At 40.4% G+C, this 18,768-nt stretch overlaps 2 protein-coding genes and 1 pseudogene across 2 annotated transcripts in view; all 3 read right to left on the bottom strand.

The window, feature by feature from the left end:
- LOC137065068 (neuronal acetylcholine receptor subunit alpha-7) overlaps nt 1–477 on the bottom strand; it is a 40,270-nt gene extending 39,793 nt beyond the window's left edge. The window contains exon 1 of the mRNA XM_067436633.1: nt 1–477. This exon is cut by the window's left edge and continues 108 nt beyond it. The gene's annotated coding sequence lies outside the window, so the exon portion shown is untranslated.
- A 3,387-nt stretch (nt 478–3,864) lies between these two features.
- The window catches only part of spg11 (SPG11 vesicle trafficking associated, spatacsin), an 80,885-nt gene continuing 65,981 nt past the window's right edge, over nt 3,865–18,768 (bottom strand). Inside the window, exons 35-41 of the mRNA XM_067436955.1 lie at nt 18,427–18,560; nt 18,252–18,359; nt 18,012–18,180; nt 17,724–17,800; nt 14,025–14,180; nt 9,446–9,597; nt 3,865–4,205 (exon numbers count right to left, since the gene is read on the bottom strand). Coding sequence (XP_067293056.1) covers nt 4,025–4,205; nt 9,446–9,597; nt 14,025–14,180; nt 17,724–17,800; nt 18,012–18,180; nt 18,252–18,359; nt 18,427–18,560 — 977 coding nt within the window. The 3' untranslated portion in view covers nt 3,865–4,024. The remainder of the gene's footprint in view (nt 4,206–9,445; nt 9,598–14,024; nt 14,181–17,723; nt 17,801–18,011; nt 18,181–18,251; nt 18,360–18,426; nt 18,561–18,768) is intronic.
- LOC137065606 (5S ribosomal RNA) lies at nt 11,032–11,148 on the bottom strand (annotated as a pseudogene).

Here is an 18,768-nt window from a genome sequence, read left to right as displayed (position 1 = left end):
AGAGAGAGAGAGAGAGAGAGAGAGAGAGAGAGAGAGAGAGAGAGAGACAGAGAGAGAGAGAGAGAGAGAGAGAGAGAGAGAGAGAGAGAGAGAGAGAGAGAGAGAGAGAGTCGAGCGATCCCAAACCTGGCGCCGAGAGAACACCGAGACTCAGAGCGACGCGCGGCTATAACGCGCTCTTACGCGCAGTGACGCGGAGCACATGGAGAGACGGGAGCGCGTTAAAAACCCCTCGCGCGTCAACCGGACCGATAAAGCCGCGGGTCCGACCGTGATGAGGCTGAAAGCAGCGTGTGATCTGCGCCTCCCCGCGACGCGACGCGCCTCTGACTGCGGTCCTGACGCCACGGAACGAGCGCGTGCACATCAGCCAATCTGGAAAACTGGAATAAAACTAGTTAACTGTGAAATTAACAAGACAAAAAGACCAAACGCGGGCACGTTTACCGAACAGCCGGAGGGTCCAAAACACTTCAGGAGTTCAGCGAACGGTCGTCCAGTGACGCAAACAGAGCGTTCGCTCAAACTCGAAGACATCTGGGTTACAGAACATTAAAAAAGTAACATTCCCACAATGTTTGCGAAATTTGTTAATGTTCCCTGAACATTCGCATAACCAAGAATACGCATTTAAAGACAAAAAGACGTCCAGAGAACATTCGGAAACAAAGCTTTAGTAACAATTGGAATGTTATCAAAATGTGGACGTGTTTTTGTTTGCTGGGTATAATGTATAGCGATATGAAGATTATTGCTAGAGTAAAACCAAATCAATAAACTCTTTTACAGAGCATTAGATGCTGTAAGTCTGAGTGTGGAGCTGGAGCGCATTAGAGAACCACAGCCTGTGTCGAAAGGTTAAACGATCACATAATCTGATCAGACTCAATTCAAGTCTTCCTTTTTTGTGCTTCACTCATAACTTAATGTCTCCTATATCATATCACTGGCAAACCCCGGAGCTTTAATAAACAGCATCAGCTACTTTTCCTTTTCTTAAAGCACAAGCTTAGATGATTCATTTCGAGGAGAACTCCTGTTCTTAAGCGTATAAATCACGCAGACGCAGATCATAACACAGAAATACAATGTTTATCTGTTCAAATATGCTGTGATCATTATTAAACATTCTCTTATTTTGCATTGATTTATATATAGATATGAGTATATTAAGATATAAAGATGTTCAATGCACCTTACTGTATGTTTTATATATTACAGTTTCAGATGCACAAACAAATGTTCTTAACTTTGCAATATGCATTATAAATCCTGCTATTTAAAATGGATGCCACTGTTTTATTATAGCTGCGTAAACATGGCGAAATGTAAGGTTAAATTTGGTCTTGAGCAGTTGCTCATTTTGAGGGAGGTGGAAATAAATCCTTAAATCATTGATTTTCCTCCTTATTCCCCTCAGTCTCTGTAACTCACGGCAGTGGTAATGAAATCACTGTGACTGTGTTTGCAGTAAACGACAGAGACGGACTCTGGGGTGAAGTAAGAAGCGCTGAGAGTCAGGAGAGACATCTGCTGCTGACGCTCCACAACTGCAGCTCATCAGCACCAACACGAGAACATCCTCATAATTCATCAGGCTTTAGCTGGAGGTGTGGAAAAACATCAACCATTACATTTACAGCTTCATTACACTGCAAAACAATGATGCTCTTCCTCAGTGTTTCTGTCCCGTTTTACAGCACAAACATCGAAACATTCTTAAATCAAGACACACTTACTGGAGAAGCAAAACAACACCAGTAATTACAATCATTATAATACAATATATCCTAAAGTTTTGTGACGCCTGCCTTTACACACGCATGAGCTTCCCATTGTTAATCCTGTGGGTTTAATCTGGAGTCGGCCCACCCTCTCTAACAGCTCCAGCTCTTCTGGGAAGGCTTTCCTCAAGGTTTAGGAGTGTGTTTATGGGGATTTTTGCCCATTCTTCTAGAAGCTCATTTGTGAGGTCAGGCACTGATGTTGGACGAGAAGGCCTGGCTCTCAGTCTCCGCTCTAATTCATCCCAAAGCTGTTCTATCGGGTTGAGCTCAGGACTCTGTGCAGGCCAGTCAAGTTCCTCCACACCAAACTCCTCATCCATGTCTTTATGGACCGACGCTTTGTGCACTGGAGCGCAGTCATGCTGGGACAGGAAGGGGCCGTCCACAAACTGATCCCACAAAGTTGGGAGCATGAAATCGTCCAAAATGTCTTGGTATTCTGAAGCATTACGAGTTCCTTTCACTTGAACTAAGGGCCCTGAAAAACACACACCCCATAATCCCCCCTCTACCAAACTTTACAATTTGCACAATGCAGTCAGTCAAGTCCCGTTGTCCTGGCGATGCCAAACCCAGACTCGTCCATGTGATTGTCAGACTGAAGCATGATTGGTCGCTCAGAGAACACGTCTCACTGCTCTAGAGTCCAGTGGCGGCTGCTTTACTCCACTCCTTTGCTCCGCTTTGCATTGCTCTTGGTGATGTAAGGCTTGGATGAGCTGCTCGGCCATGGAAACCCATTCCATGAAGCTCTCTCCGCTGTTCTTGAGCTCATCTGAAGGACACAGAAGTCTGTGCTGAAGGTCTGGAGCTGTTGACTCTGCAGAAAGTTGGTAACTTCTGCGTACTGTGATCCTCAGCATGCGCTGACCCCGCTCTGTGATTTAACACTTCGTGGCTGAGTTTCTGTTGTTCCCAATGGTTTCCACTTTGTTATAATCCCACTAACAGTTGAGCGTGGAATATTTAGTAGTGAGGAAATGTCAGGAATGGACTTATTGCACAGGTGTCAGCCTATCACGGCCCCACGCTTGAGTTCACTGAGCTCCTGAGAGCGACCCATTCTTTCACTAATGTGTGTAGAAGCGTCTGCAGGCCTAGAGCTTGATCTATACACCTGTGGCCATGAAGTGATCGAACACCTGAACTCATTGATCTGGAGAGGCGGCCCAATACTTCTGGCAATATTGTGTATCAGGCATAACATTATGACCTAATATTGTGTTGATCCCCCTTTTGCTGCCAAAACAGCCCTGACCCGTAGACGCTTGGACTCCACTAAACCCCTGAAGGTGTGCTGTTGCATCTGGCACAAAGATGTTAGCAGCAGATCCTTTAAGTCCTGTAAGTAGTGAGGTGGGGCCTCCATGGATCGGACTTGTTTGTTCAGCTCATCCGCCAGATGCTCGATTGGATTGAGATCTGGGGAATCTGGAGGTCAACTCAACGCCTCAAACTGGTCGTTGTGCTCCTCAAACAATTCCTTGTGTACTGAAATTTTTTTAGTACACAAGACTTTGTATCGTCAGTAGATATCTCCACTATTAACGTCAACACTTAAAGGAGCTGTACGTAAGAAATGTATTTCAATTAATCATAAAATGGCGCTGATATGTCACTAGACATTAAGAAATCATGTTAATTTCAAACACTTATATCACTGACAGCAGTAGTACGGCAGGATATTGTCATTTATAAGTTGTTATTGCAGCCCTCAGCTGATGTTGATGATGTCATGTTGTGTTTTGGCCTGAAGCTCCGCCCCCTACCTATCTACCAATCACAGAGTCAGTAGTGTTTGGGGTTGCCAGATCTGCTCTAGTTACCACAGCTGCAGATCTACAAACGTTCTGCTGATTCTGCAGCCAATCTGGCAACCTCGAGTCAGGGGGAGGGGGATACACCGCTCTACAGACATTTGAAAGGGACTGCAGTGCCAATTTTGGCCATAATCTTACACACTCTTCCTTTAAAAAAATAGTTGAAAATGCAGAAAATACGGAAATGTTCAAGGTCTCTCGCAGCCTCAATAACAGTTATTTTACCGTGTTAACTTCAGGACATAAACATAGATATCTGAAAATGGTCATTTTTTTATTTTTTACTGGAAATTAATCAAAGAAATTTTGTTTTGATTTGTGTACATATTTTCATATAGTCGAGTGAGGATTAACGTTTTCCAAATCCTGCACAGTCCCTTGCTCTGATCGAGTATAAAGCGCCGTCCTGTCCGCGTCTCATGTGCCGAGCCGGTCGCTCAGGTAGCTGCTGCTCTTGGAGTCCTGCAGCAGCATGTTGGCCACATCCAGGAACTGGTGCTCGTAAGCCAGTTTATAATGCGTGTAAACGTCCTCGCAGTGACACAGAAGCTTCTTCAGATTCTGACTGGAGCTCGCCGGCGCCTTCTGATGAGACATTCTGTAAAACACAAGAGTTTGAGGAGGTCAGCCGGTAAATATATCACAACCAGTGTTGCCAAAGTTACTTTGAAAAAGTAATCTGATTACTGATTACTCCTTTAACCCTTAAATGCATACCTCAGGTCGTCAGCGACCCGAGACGTCATTCACTACCCTCCTCCTCTTTCATTTTTTAAAGTTAGACATCAACCTTATTAATATTCCTCAATCAATCCATTTTAAACAATATAACAAGAAAAAAAATTATAATTAAATGCCTGTTTTTTCACTAGTTTTTGGTCAAAATTGTATAGGGTTGCTCTCGACCCGAGGTGTGTAAGATTGTACGTATATTTTTGTTGTTGCACAATGATAAATGAATCTATGACAAAATAGGGTGCAATTCACCTTTATTCCACAAGGTGGCAATGTCTGATACACAATGATGAAGTGACGTTTCACTCATAGTCACCTCTGACAGAAAACAAAACTATAATAATTATAATCTGCAAAACCTGAAATGGCTCAGTGATTTACAGCAGAGAGCAAGTACTAAACACGATCAGATATTAGTGTCAATTTCACTTGATGATGGATGTGGACAAGAAGCTGTCAGTGATCAAAATATTGATTTTGAAGACGTCGAAAATGAGTTTGAGAATATGCGTGATATGGCGAATATTAGGCAGATGCTGAATATACTGGTAAACGAGCTCTGACGAGGTCAGATGATGATGGTATTAAACATCTGCTCAAACTTAACCCTTCCAAGCTCCAAAAGGTAACGAAATAGGTTTTATTTTATTCTTCTGTAGCTGTTACTCTAAAATCAGGAGTTTTATATATTATCACGACAGGTAGAGGTCTATCCATGTTAAATATAGATCCGGGTCGTTATGTAAGAATGTTTGGGGAAACAGTCATGCATTTAAGGGTGAAAAAGTAACTTAGTTACTTTACAGATTACTTGATTTTAAAAGTAACTAAGCAAGATTACAAGATTACAGTTTCCGACAACACCGCTGCCGTCTCAACACAGAAATGACCGTTTTTGGCAACACTCACTTTATTAGAAGTGCATTTTTAACAGTAACGGCAACAATGTATCTCCTGACATTTTTAATTGAAATTTAAAAATATTTCCTGAAAAAACACTCTCCCCGAGACGCAAGAAGAAAGCAAAAATGGTGACACTTTATTTTAAGGTTCAGTTATTAACTATTAACTAGTTGCTTATTATCATGCATATTACTATGATATTGTCTGTTTATTAGTACTTATAAAGCACATATTAATGCCTTATATATTAATAATGCCCAATATATTAATAAGCCATTGTATTTATATGATTATAACAATATAAACTATTAGTGAATGTATTTTATTTATTTATTTACAAATATTTGACCCAAAATAAACCATTCAACCATTGACCCACACGCACACGCACACACAGTATATAAAACATTTAGAGTTGATATCATTTTAATATGTGTATTATGTTATTTAATTTAATTTACAAATATTTGACAATAAATAGCATTATTATTTAATGTATTATTTTATAAAAAATTATATTTACAAATATTTGACTCAACACCACTGACCAATTACAAACAAGCAGTAATAAAAAAAAGATTGTATTAATAAAATATAATTTATATTCTAAAATAATATAAAAATGTTTTGAGTTGAAATCCTTTTATTATGTGTAAAAGTATTTTATTACTTTAAATTGTTATTTCATTATTAATCAGTATTATATTATATATAAATATAACTATTTGAGTTGAAATAATTTAACTATGTGTATTATTTTATTTTATTTAGAAATATTGGACTCCAAAATGACAGGATTGCCCGATCACAGTCAAGTCCTCCGGAAAGCTGTCTGATAATGGACAGAATCACGAGGATCTCCTAAATCTGATAATGGACAGAATCACGAGGATCTCCTAAATCTGATATTGGACAGAATCATGAGGATCTCCTAAATCTGATAATGGACAGAATCACGAGGATATCCTAAATCTGATAATGGACAGAATCACGAGGATCTCCTAAATCTGATAATGGACAGAATCACGAGGATCTCCTAAATCTGATAATGGACAGAATCACGAGGATCTCCTAAATCTGATAATGGACAGAATCACGAGGATCTCCTAAATCTGATATTGGACAGAATCATGAGGATCTCCTAAATCTGATAATGGACAGAATCACGAGGATCTCCTAAATCTGATAATGGACAGAATCACGAGGATCTCCTAAATCTGATAATGGACAGAATCACGAGGATCTCCTAAATCTGATAATGGACAGAATCACGAGGATCTCCTAAATCTGATAATGGACAGAATCACGAGGATCTCCTAAATCTGATAATGGACAGAATCACGAGGATCTCCTAAATCTGATAATGGACAGAATCACGAGGATCTCCTAAATCTGATAATGGACAGAATCACGAGGATATCTTAAATCTGATAATGGACAGAATCACGAGGATCTCCTAAATCTGATAATGGACAGAATCACGAGGATCTCCTAAATCTGATAATGGACAGAATCACGAGGATCTCCTAAATCTGATAATGGACAGAATCACGAGGATCTCCTAAATCTGATAATGGACAGAATCACGAGGATCTCCTAAATCTGATAATGGACAGAATCACGAGGATCTCCTAAATCTAAAAATGGACAGAATCACGAGGATCTCCTAAATCTGATAATGGACAGAATCACGAGGATCTCCTAAATCTAAAAATGGACAGAATCACGAGGATCTCCTAAATCTGATAATGGACAGAATCACGAGGATCTCCTAAATCTGATAATGGACAGAATCACGAGGATCTCCTAAATCTGATAATGGACAGAATCACGAGGATCTACTAAATCTGATAATGGACAGAATCACGAGGATCTCCTAAATCTGATAATGGACAGAATCACGAGGATCTCCTAAATCTGATAATGGACAGAATCACGAGGATCTCCTAAATCTGATAATGGACAGAATCACGAGGATCTCCTAAATCTGATAATGGACAGAATCACGAGGATCTCCTAAATCTGATATTGGACAGAATCATGAGGATCTCCTAAATCTGATAATGGACAGAATCACGAGGATCTCCTAAATCTGATAATGGACAGAATCACGAGGATCTCCTAAATCTGATAATGGACAGAATCACGAGGATCTCCTAAATCTGATAATGGACAGAATCACGAGGATCTCCTAAATCTGATAATGGACAGAATCACGAGGATCTCCTAAATCTGATAATGGACAGAATCACGAGGATCTCCTAAATCTGATAATGGACAGAATCACGAGGATCTCCTAAATCTGATAATGGACAGAATCACGAGGATATCTTAAATCTGATAATGGACAGAATCACGAGGATCTCCTAAATCTGATAATGGACAGAATCACGAGGATCTCCTAAATCTGATAATGGACAGAATCACGAGGATCTCCTAAATCTGATAATGGACAGAATCACGAGGATCTCCTAAATCTGATAATGGACAGAATCACGAGGATCTCCTAAATCTGATAATGGACAGAATCACGAGGATCTCCTAAATCTAAAAATGGACAGAATCACGAGGATCTCCTAAATCTGATAATGGACAGAATCACGAGGATCTCCTAAATCTAAAAATGGACAGAATCACGAGGATCTCCTAAATCTGATAATGGACAGAATCACGAGGATCTCCTAAATCTGATAATGGACAGAATCACGAGGATCTCCTAAATCTGATAATGGACAGAATCACGAGGATCTCCTAAATCTGATAATGGACAGAATCACGAGGATCTCCTAAATCTGATAATGGACAGAATCACGAGGATCTCCTAAATCTGATAATGGACAGAATCACGAGGATCTCCTAAATCTGATAATGGACAGAATCATGAGGATCTCCTAAATCTGATAATGGACAGAATCACGAGGATCTCCTAAATCTGATAATGGACAGAATCACGAGGATCTCCTAAATCTAAAAATGGACAGAATCACGAGGATCTCCTAAATCTGATAATGGACAGAATCACGAGGATCTCCTAAATCTAAAAATGGACAGAATCACGAGGATCTCCTAAATCTGATAATGGACAGAATCACGAGGATCTCCTAAATCTGATAATGGACAGAATCACGAGGATCTCCTAAATCTGATAATGGACAGAATCACGAGGATCTCCTAAATCTGATAATGGACAGAATCACGAGGATCTCCTAAATCTGATAATGGACAGAATCACGAGGATCTCCTAAATCTGATAATGGACAGAATCACGAGGATCTCCTAAATCTGATAATGGACAGAATCACGAGGATCTACTAAATCTGATAATGGACAGAATCACGAGGATCTCCTAAATCTGATAATGGACAGAATCACGAGGATCTCCTAAATCTGATAATGGACAGAATCACGAGGATCTCCTAAATCTGATAATGGACAGAATCACGAGGATCTCCTAAATCTGATAATGGACAGAATCACGAGGATCTACTAAATCTGATAATGGACAGAATCACGAGGATCTCCTAAATCTGATAATGGACAGAATCACGAGGATCTCCTAAATCTGATAATGGACAGAATCACGAGGATCTCCTAAATCTGATAATGGACAGAATCACGAGGATCTCCTAAATCTGATAATGGACAGAATCACGAGGATCTCCTAAATCTGATAATGGACAGAATCACGAGGATCTCCTAAATCTGATAATGGACAGAATCACGAGGATCTACTAAATCTGATAATGGACAGAATCACGAGGATCTCCTAAATCTGATAATGGACAGAATCACGAGGATCTCCTAAATCTGATAATGGACAGAATCACGAGGATCTACTAAATCTGATAATGGACAGAATCACGAGGATCTCCTAAATCTGAAAATGGACAGAATCACGAGGATCTCCTAAATCTGATAATGGACAGAATCACGAGGATCTCCTAAATCTGATAATGGACAGAATCACGAGGATCTCCTAAATCTGATAATGGACAGAATCACGAAGATCTCCTAAATCTGATAATGGACAGAATCACGAGGATCTCCTAAATCTGATAATGGACAGAATCACGAGGATCTCCTAAATCTGATAATGGACAGAATCACGAGGATCTCCTAAATCTGATAATGGACAGAATCACGAGGATCTCCTAAATCTGATAATGGACAGAATCACGAGGATCTCCTAAATCTGCCTACTTTCTGGAGATGTCCTGGAACAGGCCGGCGCTTAGCGGTCTGTGGCGTTTAAACTCCTCCAGATAGCCGAATTCTCCGCCCAGAATGACCTTCTGATAGAGGAGCTCGGCCCAGTCCGGGCTGTAGTCGTACGCTTCGGCCAACACGAACGCCTGCCGGACACACACACACACACACACTACATTTACATTTATGCATTTAGCAGACCCTTTTATCCAAAGCGACTAACGACTGAGGAGTACAGGAAGCGATCTGTCATGAAGAGGCAAAGAAATGCCAAAAATGCCCTAAATACAAAGATTTGGATATTACTCAGAGTAGCAAAAGCTAGAATAGGGAGGGAACCAATGAGTCCACAACCAATGAGACGGATTCATGGGAACATCTCGCTCTTAAAGGGTTAGTTCACCCAAAAATGAAATGTCTGTCATTAACTCCTCTCCCTAATGTCGCTCCACACCCGTAAGACCTCCGTTCATCTTCACACACAGTTTAAGATATTTTATATTTAGTCCGAGAGCGTATGCAAGTGTATGCACACTATACTGTCCATGTCCAGAAAGGGAATAAAAACATCATCACAGTAGTCCATATGAGACATCAGTGGGTTAATTAGAGTCTCTTGAAGCATCCAAAATACATTTGGGTCCAAAAATAACAAAAACTACGACTTTATTCAGCATTGTCTTCACTTCCGGGTTTGTGTTCAATCCTCAAATAAAGATTCAAACGGTTATGTAATGGATATATAGGGATATATCTACTTTGGTGGCTGAACAAAAACAAGCCTTGACGCTCACTTTCCAACGTGTTCAAATGAAAAAATATTTATTACAAAAAACTGCAGATATCCAAAATCAAAAAAACAAAAGATCCAAGTCTCAAAAAAAATAAAGGATTAACAAGATATAAATAGGATAGTGATGTCCGGTTCGTGAACGAATCGTTCTTTTTAACTGGATCTTTATAGTGATCCGGTCGAAGCAATTCACCAAATCGGACTGAATCGTTTTAAACGGCTGGCGTCTCAAATCAGGGCTGATCCCACAAGTTACTGTAGTCATTAACTTTCTGACATGAGTGACAGTCTCTACGACTAGAAATAAACTAATATCTTGAAGTTGCTGTTGTAACTCCAATCGTTAGCTGAAGTGAGACATGTTTTGCTGAGAGATATGATGAAATAATAATAATAATAATAATGTGTTCGATTTATATAGCGCTTTTCAAGGCTCTCAAAGCGCTTTACATAGAAGGGGGGAATCTCCTCAACCACCACCAATGTGCAGCATCCACCTGGATGATGCGAGGGCAGCCATATTGCGCCAGAACGCTCACCATATACCAGCTGATTGGGGGAGAGGAGACAGTGATGAAGCCAATCAGGAGAGGGGGATGATTAGGAGGCCATGAAGGACAGAGGCCAGTGTGATTTTTAACGACCACAGAGAGTCAGGACCTCGGTTTAACGTCTCATCCGAAGGACGGTGCTCTTTGTCAGTATAGTGTCCCCATCACTATACTGGGGTGTTAGGACCCACACAGACCACAGGGTGAGCGCCCCCTGCTGGCCTCACTAACACCTCTACCAGCAGCTACCTGGTTTTCCCAGTTGGTCTCCCATCCAGGTACTGACCAGGCTCAGCCCTGCTTAGCTTCAGTGGGAAACCAGTCTTGGGCTACAGGGTGATATGGCTGCTGGTATATGAGCAGAGCATATCTCGTGAGCGATATGAACTCACGAGCCACTGATACTGAGCATGCGCGAGTAACCGAACGTAGTGGTTCTCGGATCAGCAGCACAGAATCGAAAACCGTTTCAATCGGACACGTTCGATACTGAGAACCGATGAGCCGAGCATGTGTGTTATTTGTTCAGAGGAACGAAATGCAGGTTAAGTGTATAAAACGAATCATGTTTGGAAACATCATAACATAAAGCTGTCTTATCACTGTATTATTCTAAAGTTTGGAAACAATGGATTGTAAAATGGTCAAATTAAACATTTATTTGTTTTTATCAATAATGCATGATAATTTCAAGAATTTCAGGAACAACTTTTTTCTTATTTAATTTCTAAGTCGATACAAATTTTAAAATGTAATCAAAACAGTAGGTGCGATATCAGACTACATATTCAGCCTGCAGCAGTTCGCAGCTCAGCACACACACACTAGGGCTGTCAACGAATATTCTAAATTCGAATATATATTCGAATAGTTTTTAAAAAACGAAGTTCGAAGGTGAAAATTAATATTCGAATTTAAAAAAAAAAAAAAAAAAGGGAAAAAAATCCCCCGCCGTGGTAGTAGAGGCGCGGCTGTCTGCTTTGCGAGTGAGCGCGCGCATGGGGGTTCAGGGACAGGTCACAGGAGTCGCACTGTCACTGCTGAAAGTGGACGCGTCTTGCAGTGAAGATGGCAGAAAGTGCCGAGCCCAACTCGACCGCAGCAGAGAAAGAGATTTTAACTCCATAATCTAAAAAGCCACGTCTGGAAGTGCTTTGGATTTTGTTCGGTAGGAGGTCAAATTGTTGAGCAGCGAGATAAAGTTATATGCAAGCTATGTAAGATACAGTTAGCATACCATGCCTCATTTTAATTAACGTTAAACAGAAACATGACTAAATTGTAGGCTAACGTTACTGTACTGACTGAAGAGATATCGCCTGAATAAAGGATAAATGCGCTGCTTCCACTGGTGTGATTATTTACCATGTCAAGGAAAAGCTCCATGTTTAGCACAGCTCGCTCGGAGTGCTCAAAATGCTGTAAAGCTTCAATTAATATTAATAATATTTGTTTCAATCACTGAATGAAGCCTGCTATATTTGGGACAAGAGTTGCGAGACTCGCGACCAAATTGCTTGCACAAAACTCTTGATCAGCTCTCAAAGTTTGTTCATTTAAACCGTTATCCGCAGTGAGGACGAGAGAGCGCGCGCGAGAGAGAGAGAGGTCTGCACTCTGCGGTCTTGGCCATTAGTTAATTTATATATAATAATATATAATAATTATATATAATAATAATTTATAATAACAATCTACTTGTTTTTGTGTAAGTAATACGTTGTCAAATATGTATAAACCTAACTAGACAAACTATACAAGTAGTTAATGTCTCTTTGTATTTGTTCTGTTATTGACGTAATGCGCGTTATTGACAAAATGCGCGCCCAGATGTTCGAATAGTTTGAATATTCGTGTTTGTTTTTGAGGGAATATTCGAACGTCATTTTTGAGCAATTTTGACAGCCCTAACACACACGCACACACACACACACACACACACACACACACACACACACACACACACACACTGATACAGCGGTTCTGGAGTCAGGACCGGGTTGCGGGTCGATCTTTCGGATCTCCAGTACACAATCGAGAACCGTTTCTATCGGACACGTTCGATTCTGAGAACTGGTGAGCTGAGATACTGCATGCGTGATAGCGTCGTCTTGAACCGAACTGTTTCTCTCGGAGTGGGACGGCTGCTGTTTCTCTTGGACAGCTGATGCTGATAATATATGAGCACGGGTGAACTGAGGATTTGTGTAAGTTTATGTTATGTCAATGTAAGTTTATTTAATCTGTGTAAAACATCAGTGTTTGCACGACAGTGTCTGTATGAGTGCTTTTGCAAAACATAAATAAAAAAATGTATCCAAGATGATGATGATGACAATAATAATTATTACTATACTAAGTTTTGATTACAAATACTTTATAGGGATGTGTTTGAATGTATTTTCAGCCGCCGGGATGATAGAAATGATGTCATTACGTAAAGACGTAAAAAAAACGGTGATCCGTTTTTTAAACCGGATCATTGAAACGAACTGTCCGAAAGAACCAGTTCACAGAAAAAGAACCGAACTTCCCATCACTAGAATAGGATTGAAGCAGTCTGGTGTCTGTTAGGCCGTGAGGTCAAAGACTGCTACTTCCTGTTCTGGCCACACCCTCAGGGAAGTCCCAGGTCGTTTATTCCAAAAGCCTTAGCCTCTCCAGCTTCTACCCCTAGATGGCACCAACTCGCATAACATTGAAAGTTCATTATTTAACACATTCATTTTATTTAGCTAAATTCTATTTTAGATCCTACAGGTTATGAATCAGTGAATCGATTCATGATTCGGATCGCTAAAGCCACGTGACTTCAGCAGTTTGACACGCGATCCGAATCATGAATCGATTCACTGAATCATAACGGTTCAAAGCTTTGTTTTGAAATCGGCCCATCACTATATAAGTCGTTATTTAGTTTTTTAGCGCATAAAACTCTTCTGGCCTCTTCATCAATGATTGTCGAGCCGCTGTAGTGAGATGGGCTTTGTAACGACGTCTTTAGTGCCTTTATGGGTCTTGAGAGAGGAAATGACATTGGTGTCAATGAAGGCCTTTCTGAGCCATCGGATTTCAACACTAATATCTTCATCTGTGTGTGAAGATGAACGGAGGTCTGACGGCTGTCCAACCACAGGAGGAATTAATGACACAATTTACATTTTTGCACTGCTGTAAAGCCGTTATATTGCTCAGGTCAGATAATGACAGGAGGTTTGAGAAGCATGACCTGGTAGCAGCGTGGCAAACACACGATGGTGCTCTGGATGTCTGACGGGGGCAGATTAATGACCCGATGCTCCTGTCCGTGATTTAGGAAATGCAGCTGCAGCGTCACCAGTTTGGCCAGCTTCACACACTTCACCGCCTGACGCACACATGAGTCCTGCAATCACACACACATTCAAACTGTAAGGCCGTGTGTCCACCAAAGCATTTTTTCACGCAATTGGCTGGCGTTTTCAATTGTTTTCAATGGGAGCGAGGCGCTGAGCGTTCAGCGTTTTTAACTGCTCGCCGAGAGTTGAAGAATGTTCAACTTTGAGTAAAACGCAGCGCTCATCACTGTCACTCTTCACCAGCCGTCCAATCACAGTGGAGGAGGGGCGGGACTAATACTACACAGACCAACCGCCACATTCTGTTAACAGATGACAACAAGCAATAATAACGGAACAAAATGACTTAAAACAAGAGTCAGAGCAAATACTTTACATTGTATCTGCAATTTTATATCGAGGAACAAACTACCTGCGAAATTAGTAACACTTCCGCTGATTTTACGTATCATAACAAGAGTCTCAACTGAAGAAAAAAAACGCTGCCTGCCAAAACGTTCAAGCACTCACATTGAGCTGGCTAAAAGCGCTTTGGTGGACACACGGCCTAAGTCTGTCCAGAAGCCATGATGTCACGCTGACGCTACACTGTAAAAAAAAATAATGAATGACTCCAATTGAACATTTTCTAGTGACTGATCACATCTAAATTTTTCAGTTGGCCGAATTGAATTTCTGTGAATTGATGCAATTTAATAGCCTAGATGGCAGCCAAACTCAGCCCCGCCCACAGCTGAACTCAGCCCCGCCCACAGCCAAACTCAGCCCCACCCACAACATCATCAAAGGCGCTTGGGTTGAGTTTGTTCTAATCCTAAATGGAGAGCTTGTTCGTATCTGCATCACCTTCACTATTTCTCTCAGAAATGATGATCATGTTAGTAAATACTCTGTGTATCCTTAAATTAGTTTTTTTTACAACACCGGCAAAGATCGTTTACACTCATCTTTTTCTTCCAACGTTACTTATTCCAGCACACGTTTAGTTATTAGTTTATTCGGTCATTCATCCAAAGAGGAGGAAAAAAAGCAAAACACCATAAAACAAAACAAAAGTTAAAAAGAACAAAGCATTTTAAATTAAATGATATAATCCTTCAACATTTGAAAGACAAGGACAAAGACAGAAAGGGTCTGGGCTGAAGTCTAAACTTATACTGCCTAGCCCTCTCCCCATAGGACAATATTTCAAGAAGCAAACAAAATCGTACATACTTTACTTTACATTACCAAAAATTGAAATTAAAACAGAATTAAATAAAGTTAATCATTAAATAAAGTTAATCACGTGCAGAGAGGGTTGGCTGCTCTGATTGGCTTTTGGTCTGTCCAGTCGAGGTCTTTCCTGGTTGGGTTGAAACACGCCCCATAATCACAGCCCAATGGAGCATCAGACTCATATTCTGACTAGAGTTGAGTATGACCACGTCAGGCTAGCAATTTAATTCACAGAAATTCAATTTGGCCAACTGAAAAATTTTGATGTGATCAGTCACTAGAAATTGGAGACCTGAATTTTTTTTACAGCGTAAAGCACGTCAGCCGGTGAATCTCAGCACGCTAACGTCTAAAGCAGTCTCAACATGAGACTAAACGAACATAAAATAAGATAAAACAGCTAAAAACATGAAGATATTCCTCAGGTTAATACACACTTTCATGAGGTGTCTCTGAAAAACCTAATATTAAAGTGCCCCACTGCTCATTTTGATTTGGATGAGGAGGTCAAAGGTCAAACACACTTACATTTTCTCATAATATACAGCTTCCATGACTTTTGTTAAGGCATAAAAAGATGAAATGCAGCAAAATATGAAGAGAAATTAATAAATAAATAGAATATGAAGACAAAATAAATACATAAAATATGAAGAGAAATAAATAAACAAAGAGAAATTTTGAATGCATGAAATATGAAGAGTAATAAATAAAATATGAAGATAAAATAAATAAATAGAATATAAAGACAGAACAAATAAATTAAATATGAAGAGAAATAAATAAATAAATAAATAGAACAAAGACAAAACAAATAAATAAAATATGAAGAGAAATAAATAAACATGAAGAGAAACAAAGACAATAAATAAAATACGAAGAGAGATAATACATAAATAATAATTGAAGATAAAGAAATACAAATAAATAATAATAATAATAATAAACACAATGTAAAGAGTAAATAAATAGATAATGTATGAAAATAAATAAACAAACAAACAAAGATAAATAAATTAATAAATAAATAAAAATGAAGGGAAATAAATACATTTAGAAGAGAAAGAAATATTAATATATGAAGAAAATTTATATATACAGTGAGGAAAAGAAGTATTTGAGCACCCTGCTACTTTGCAAGTTCTCCCACTTAGAAATCATGGAGGGGTCTGAAATTGTCATCGTAGTGGCATGGCCACTGAGAGAGACATAATCTGAAAAAACAATCCAGAAATCACAATGTATGATTTTTTAACTATTTATTTTTATGATACAGCTGCAAATATGTATTTGAACACCTGAGAAAAACAGTGTTTTGTTTGCTATTACAGAGGTCATGTATTGCGAGATTTTGGGGAATAACCTCAGTTAAAGCATTGATGATGGGTCGAAAAATCAGCACAATTCCAGGCCCGTCTTAAGTTTGCCAGTGACCATTTGGATGATCCAGAGGAGTCATGGGAGAAAGTCATGTGGTCAGATGAGACAAAAATATAACTTTTTGGTCATAATTCCACTAAACGTGTTTGGAGGAAGAAGAATGAAGAGTACCATCCCTTGAACACCATCCCTACTGTGAAGCATAGGGGTGGCAGCATCATGCTGTGGGGGTGTTTTTCTGCACATGGGACAGGGCGACTGCACTGTATTAAGGAGAGGATGACCGGGGCCATGTATTGCAAGATTTTGGGGAACAACCTCCTTCCCTCAGTTAGAGCATTGAAGATGGGTCGAGGCTGGGTCTTCCAACATGACAATGACCCGAAGCACAGCCAGGATAACCAAGGAGTGGCTCTGTAAGAAGCATATCAAGGTTCTGGCGTGGCCTAGCCAGTCTCCAGACCTAAACCCAATAGAGAATCTTTGGAGGGAGCTCAAACGCCGTGTTTCTCAGCGACAGGCCAGAAACCTGACTGATCTAGAGAAGATCTGTGTGGAGGAGTGGGCCAGAATCCCTCCTGCAGTGTGTGCAAACCTGGTGAAAAACTACAGGAAACGTTTGACCTCTGTAATTGCAAACAAAGGCTACTGTACCAAAGATTAACATTGTTTTTCTCAGGTGTTCAAATGCTTATTTGCAGCTGTATCATACAAATAAATAGTTAAAAAAATCATACATTGTGATTTCTGGATTGTTTTTTCAGATTATGTCTCTCTCTGTGGCCATGCACCTACGATGACAATTTCAGACCCCTCCATGATTTCCAAGTGGGAGAACTTGCAGAATAGCAGGGTGTTCAAATACTTATTCTCCTCACTGTATGAAGAACAAATACGTAAATTAATATATACAATCTCTTAAAATAAAAAAAAGGTTTTAAAATCTAAAAGTGTGTGTGTGTGTCCTGACTTCATGATGTTCAGCGAAGCACCTTTGAGTAGCTTTCAGCGGCGTCTTTCAGGAGCGTCAGGACCTTGACCAGAGCATTCTTCAGATCCACAGAGATCACTACACACACACACACACACACACACACACACACACACACACACACACACACACACACACACACACACACACACACACACACACACACACACACACACACACACACACACACACACACACACACACACGACTTCAGAACAAATGATCATAGTGACATCCATGACATTCATATATATTGTGTTTTCGCTGTGTGTGTGTGTGTATATCTGACCCCACGGCTGCGATTCGATGATTTTGAGCTGCGTTCGCGCGGCTGCCTCGTGGTTTTCTCCGATCTCTCGGCACATGCTAAAGCACAGAGCCACCATATTGTGCTTCTCACTGTCGCCCGGCAAACAGCGCTTGATGTACTCCAGCAGAGCCGTCTTCAGGCGCACGTTCTGGAACACATCAAATCAATGGGAGGTTCTTCTAAACCTTTTATTTATCAGGAAACCCGTCAGTGCCTCACCGATTCGACTTTCTTCCTCAGTAGCATCTCGAAGCGATGGTTCTGGTGCAGCAGGTCGAAGATATAGGTCATGTCGTTATACCGGCCAATGCCTGTGAGGAGACGCACCTGCGGACACACCAGAGGTCACACACACTCGCAATAATGCAGCCCTGGCTCATGAACACACACTCACCAGGAGCCCGTAGCCTTCCCCGTGAGCCAGGTGTGTGTGGCTCAGGTGACGCGCCGCCTGCAGGACCCTCACGATGCCCTCCATGTTACAGGTCAGACTGAAGCAGTCATGAGCCAGGATCAGCATCTCCACAGCTACAGCAGAGACACACACTGGTCATATTCACCGTGGGATTTTATTATAACACGTATAAATACTGCAACGGTAGATTAAAATAGTGGACCAGTCTCAGAAAAACTACATTCAGCTCAGGGAGGAAAATGTGGTGTTTAATGAGACACAAAAACAAGGTGGCGATACCCAAAAGTGTAATATATTACAGTGACATAAGTTGACAGACAG

Source organism: Pseudorasbora parva, chromosome 25 (assembly GCF_024679245.1).
Source record: "Pseudorasbora parva isolate DD20220531a chromosome 25, ASM2467924v1, whole genome shotgun sequence".
In the NCBI taxonomy this organism is placed as follows: domain Eukaryota; kingdom Metazoa; phylum Chordata; class Actinopteri; order Cypriniformes; family Gobionidae; genus Pseudorasbora; species Pseudorasbora parva.
Note: the sequence above shows the minus strand (reverse complement) of the source record. Positions and strands in the feature narration are given on the sequence as shown.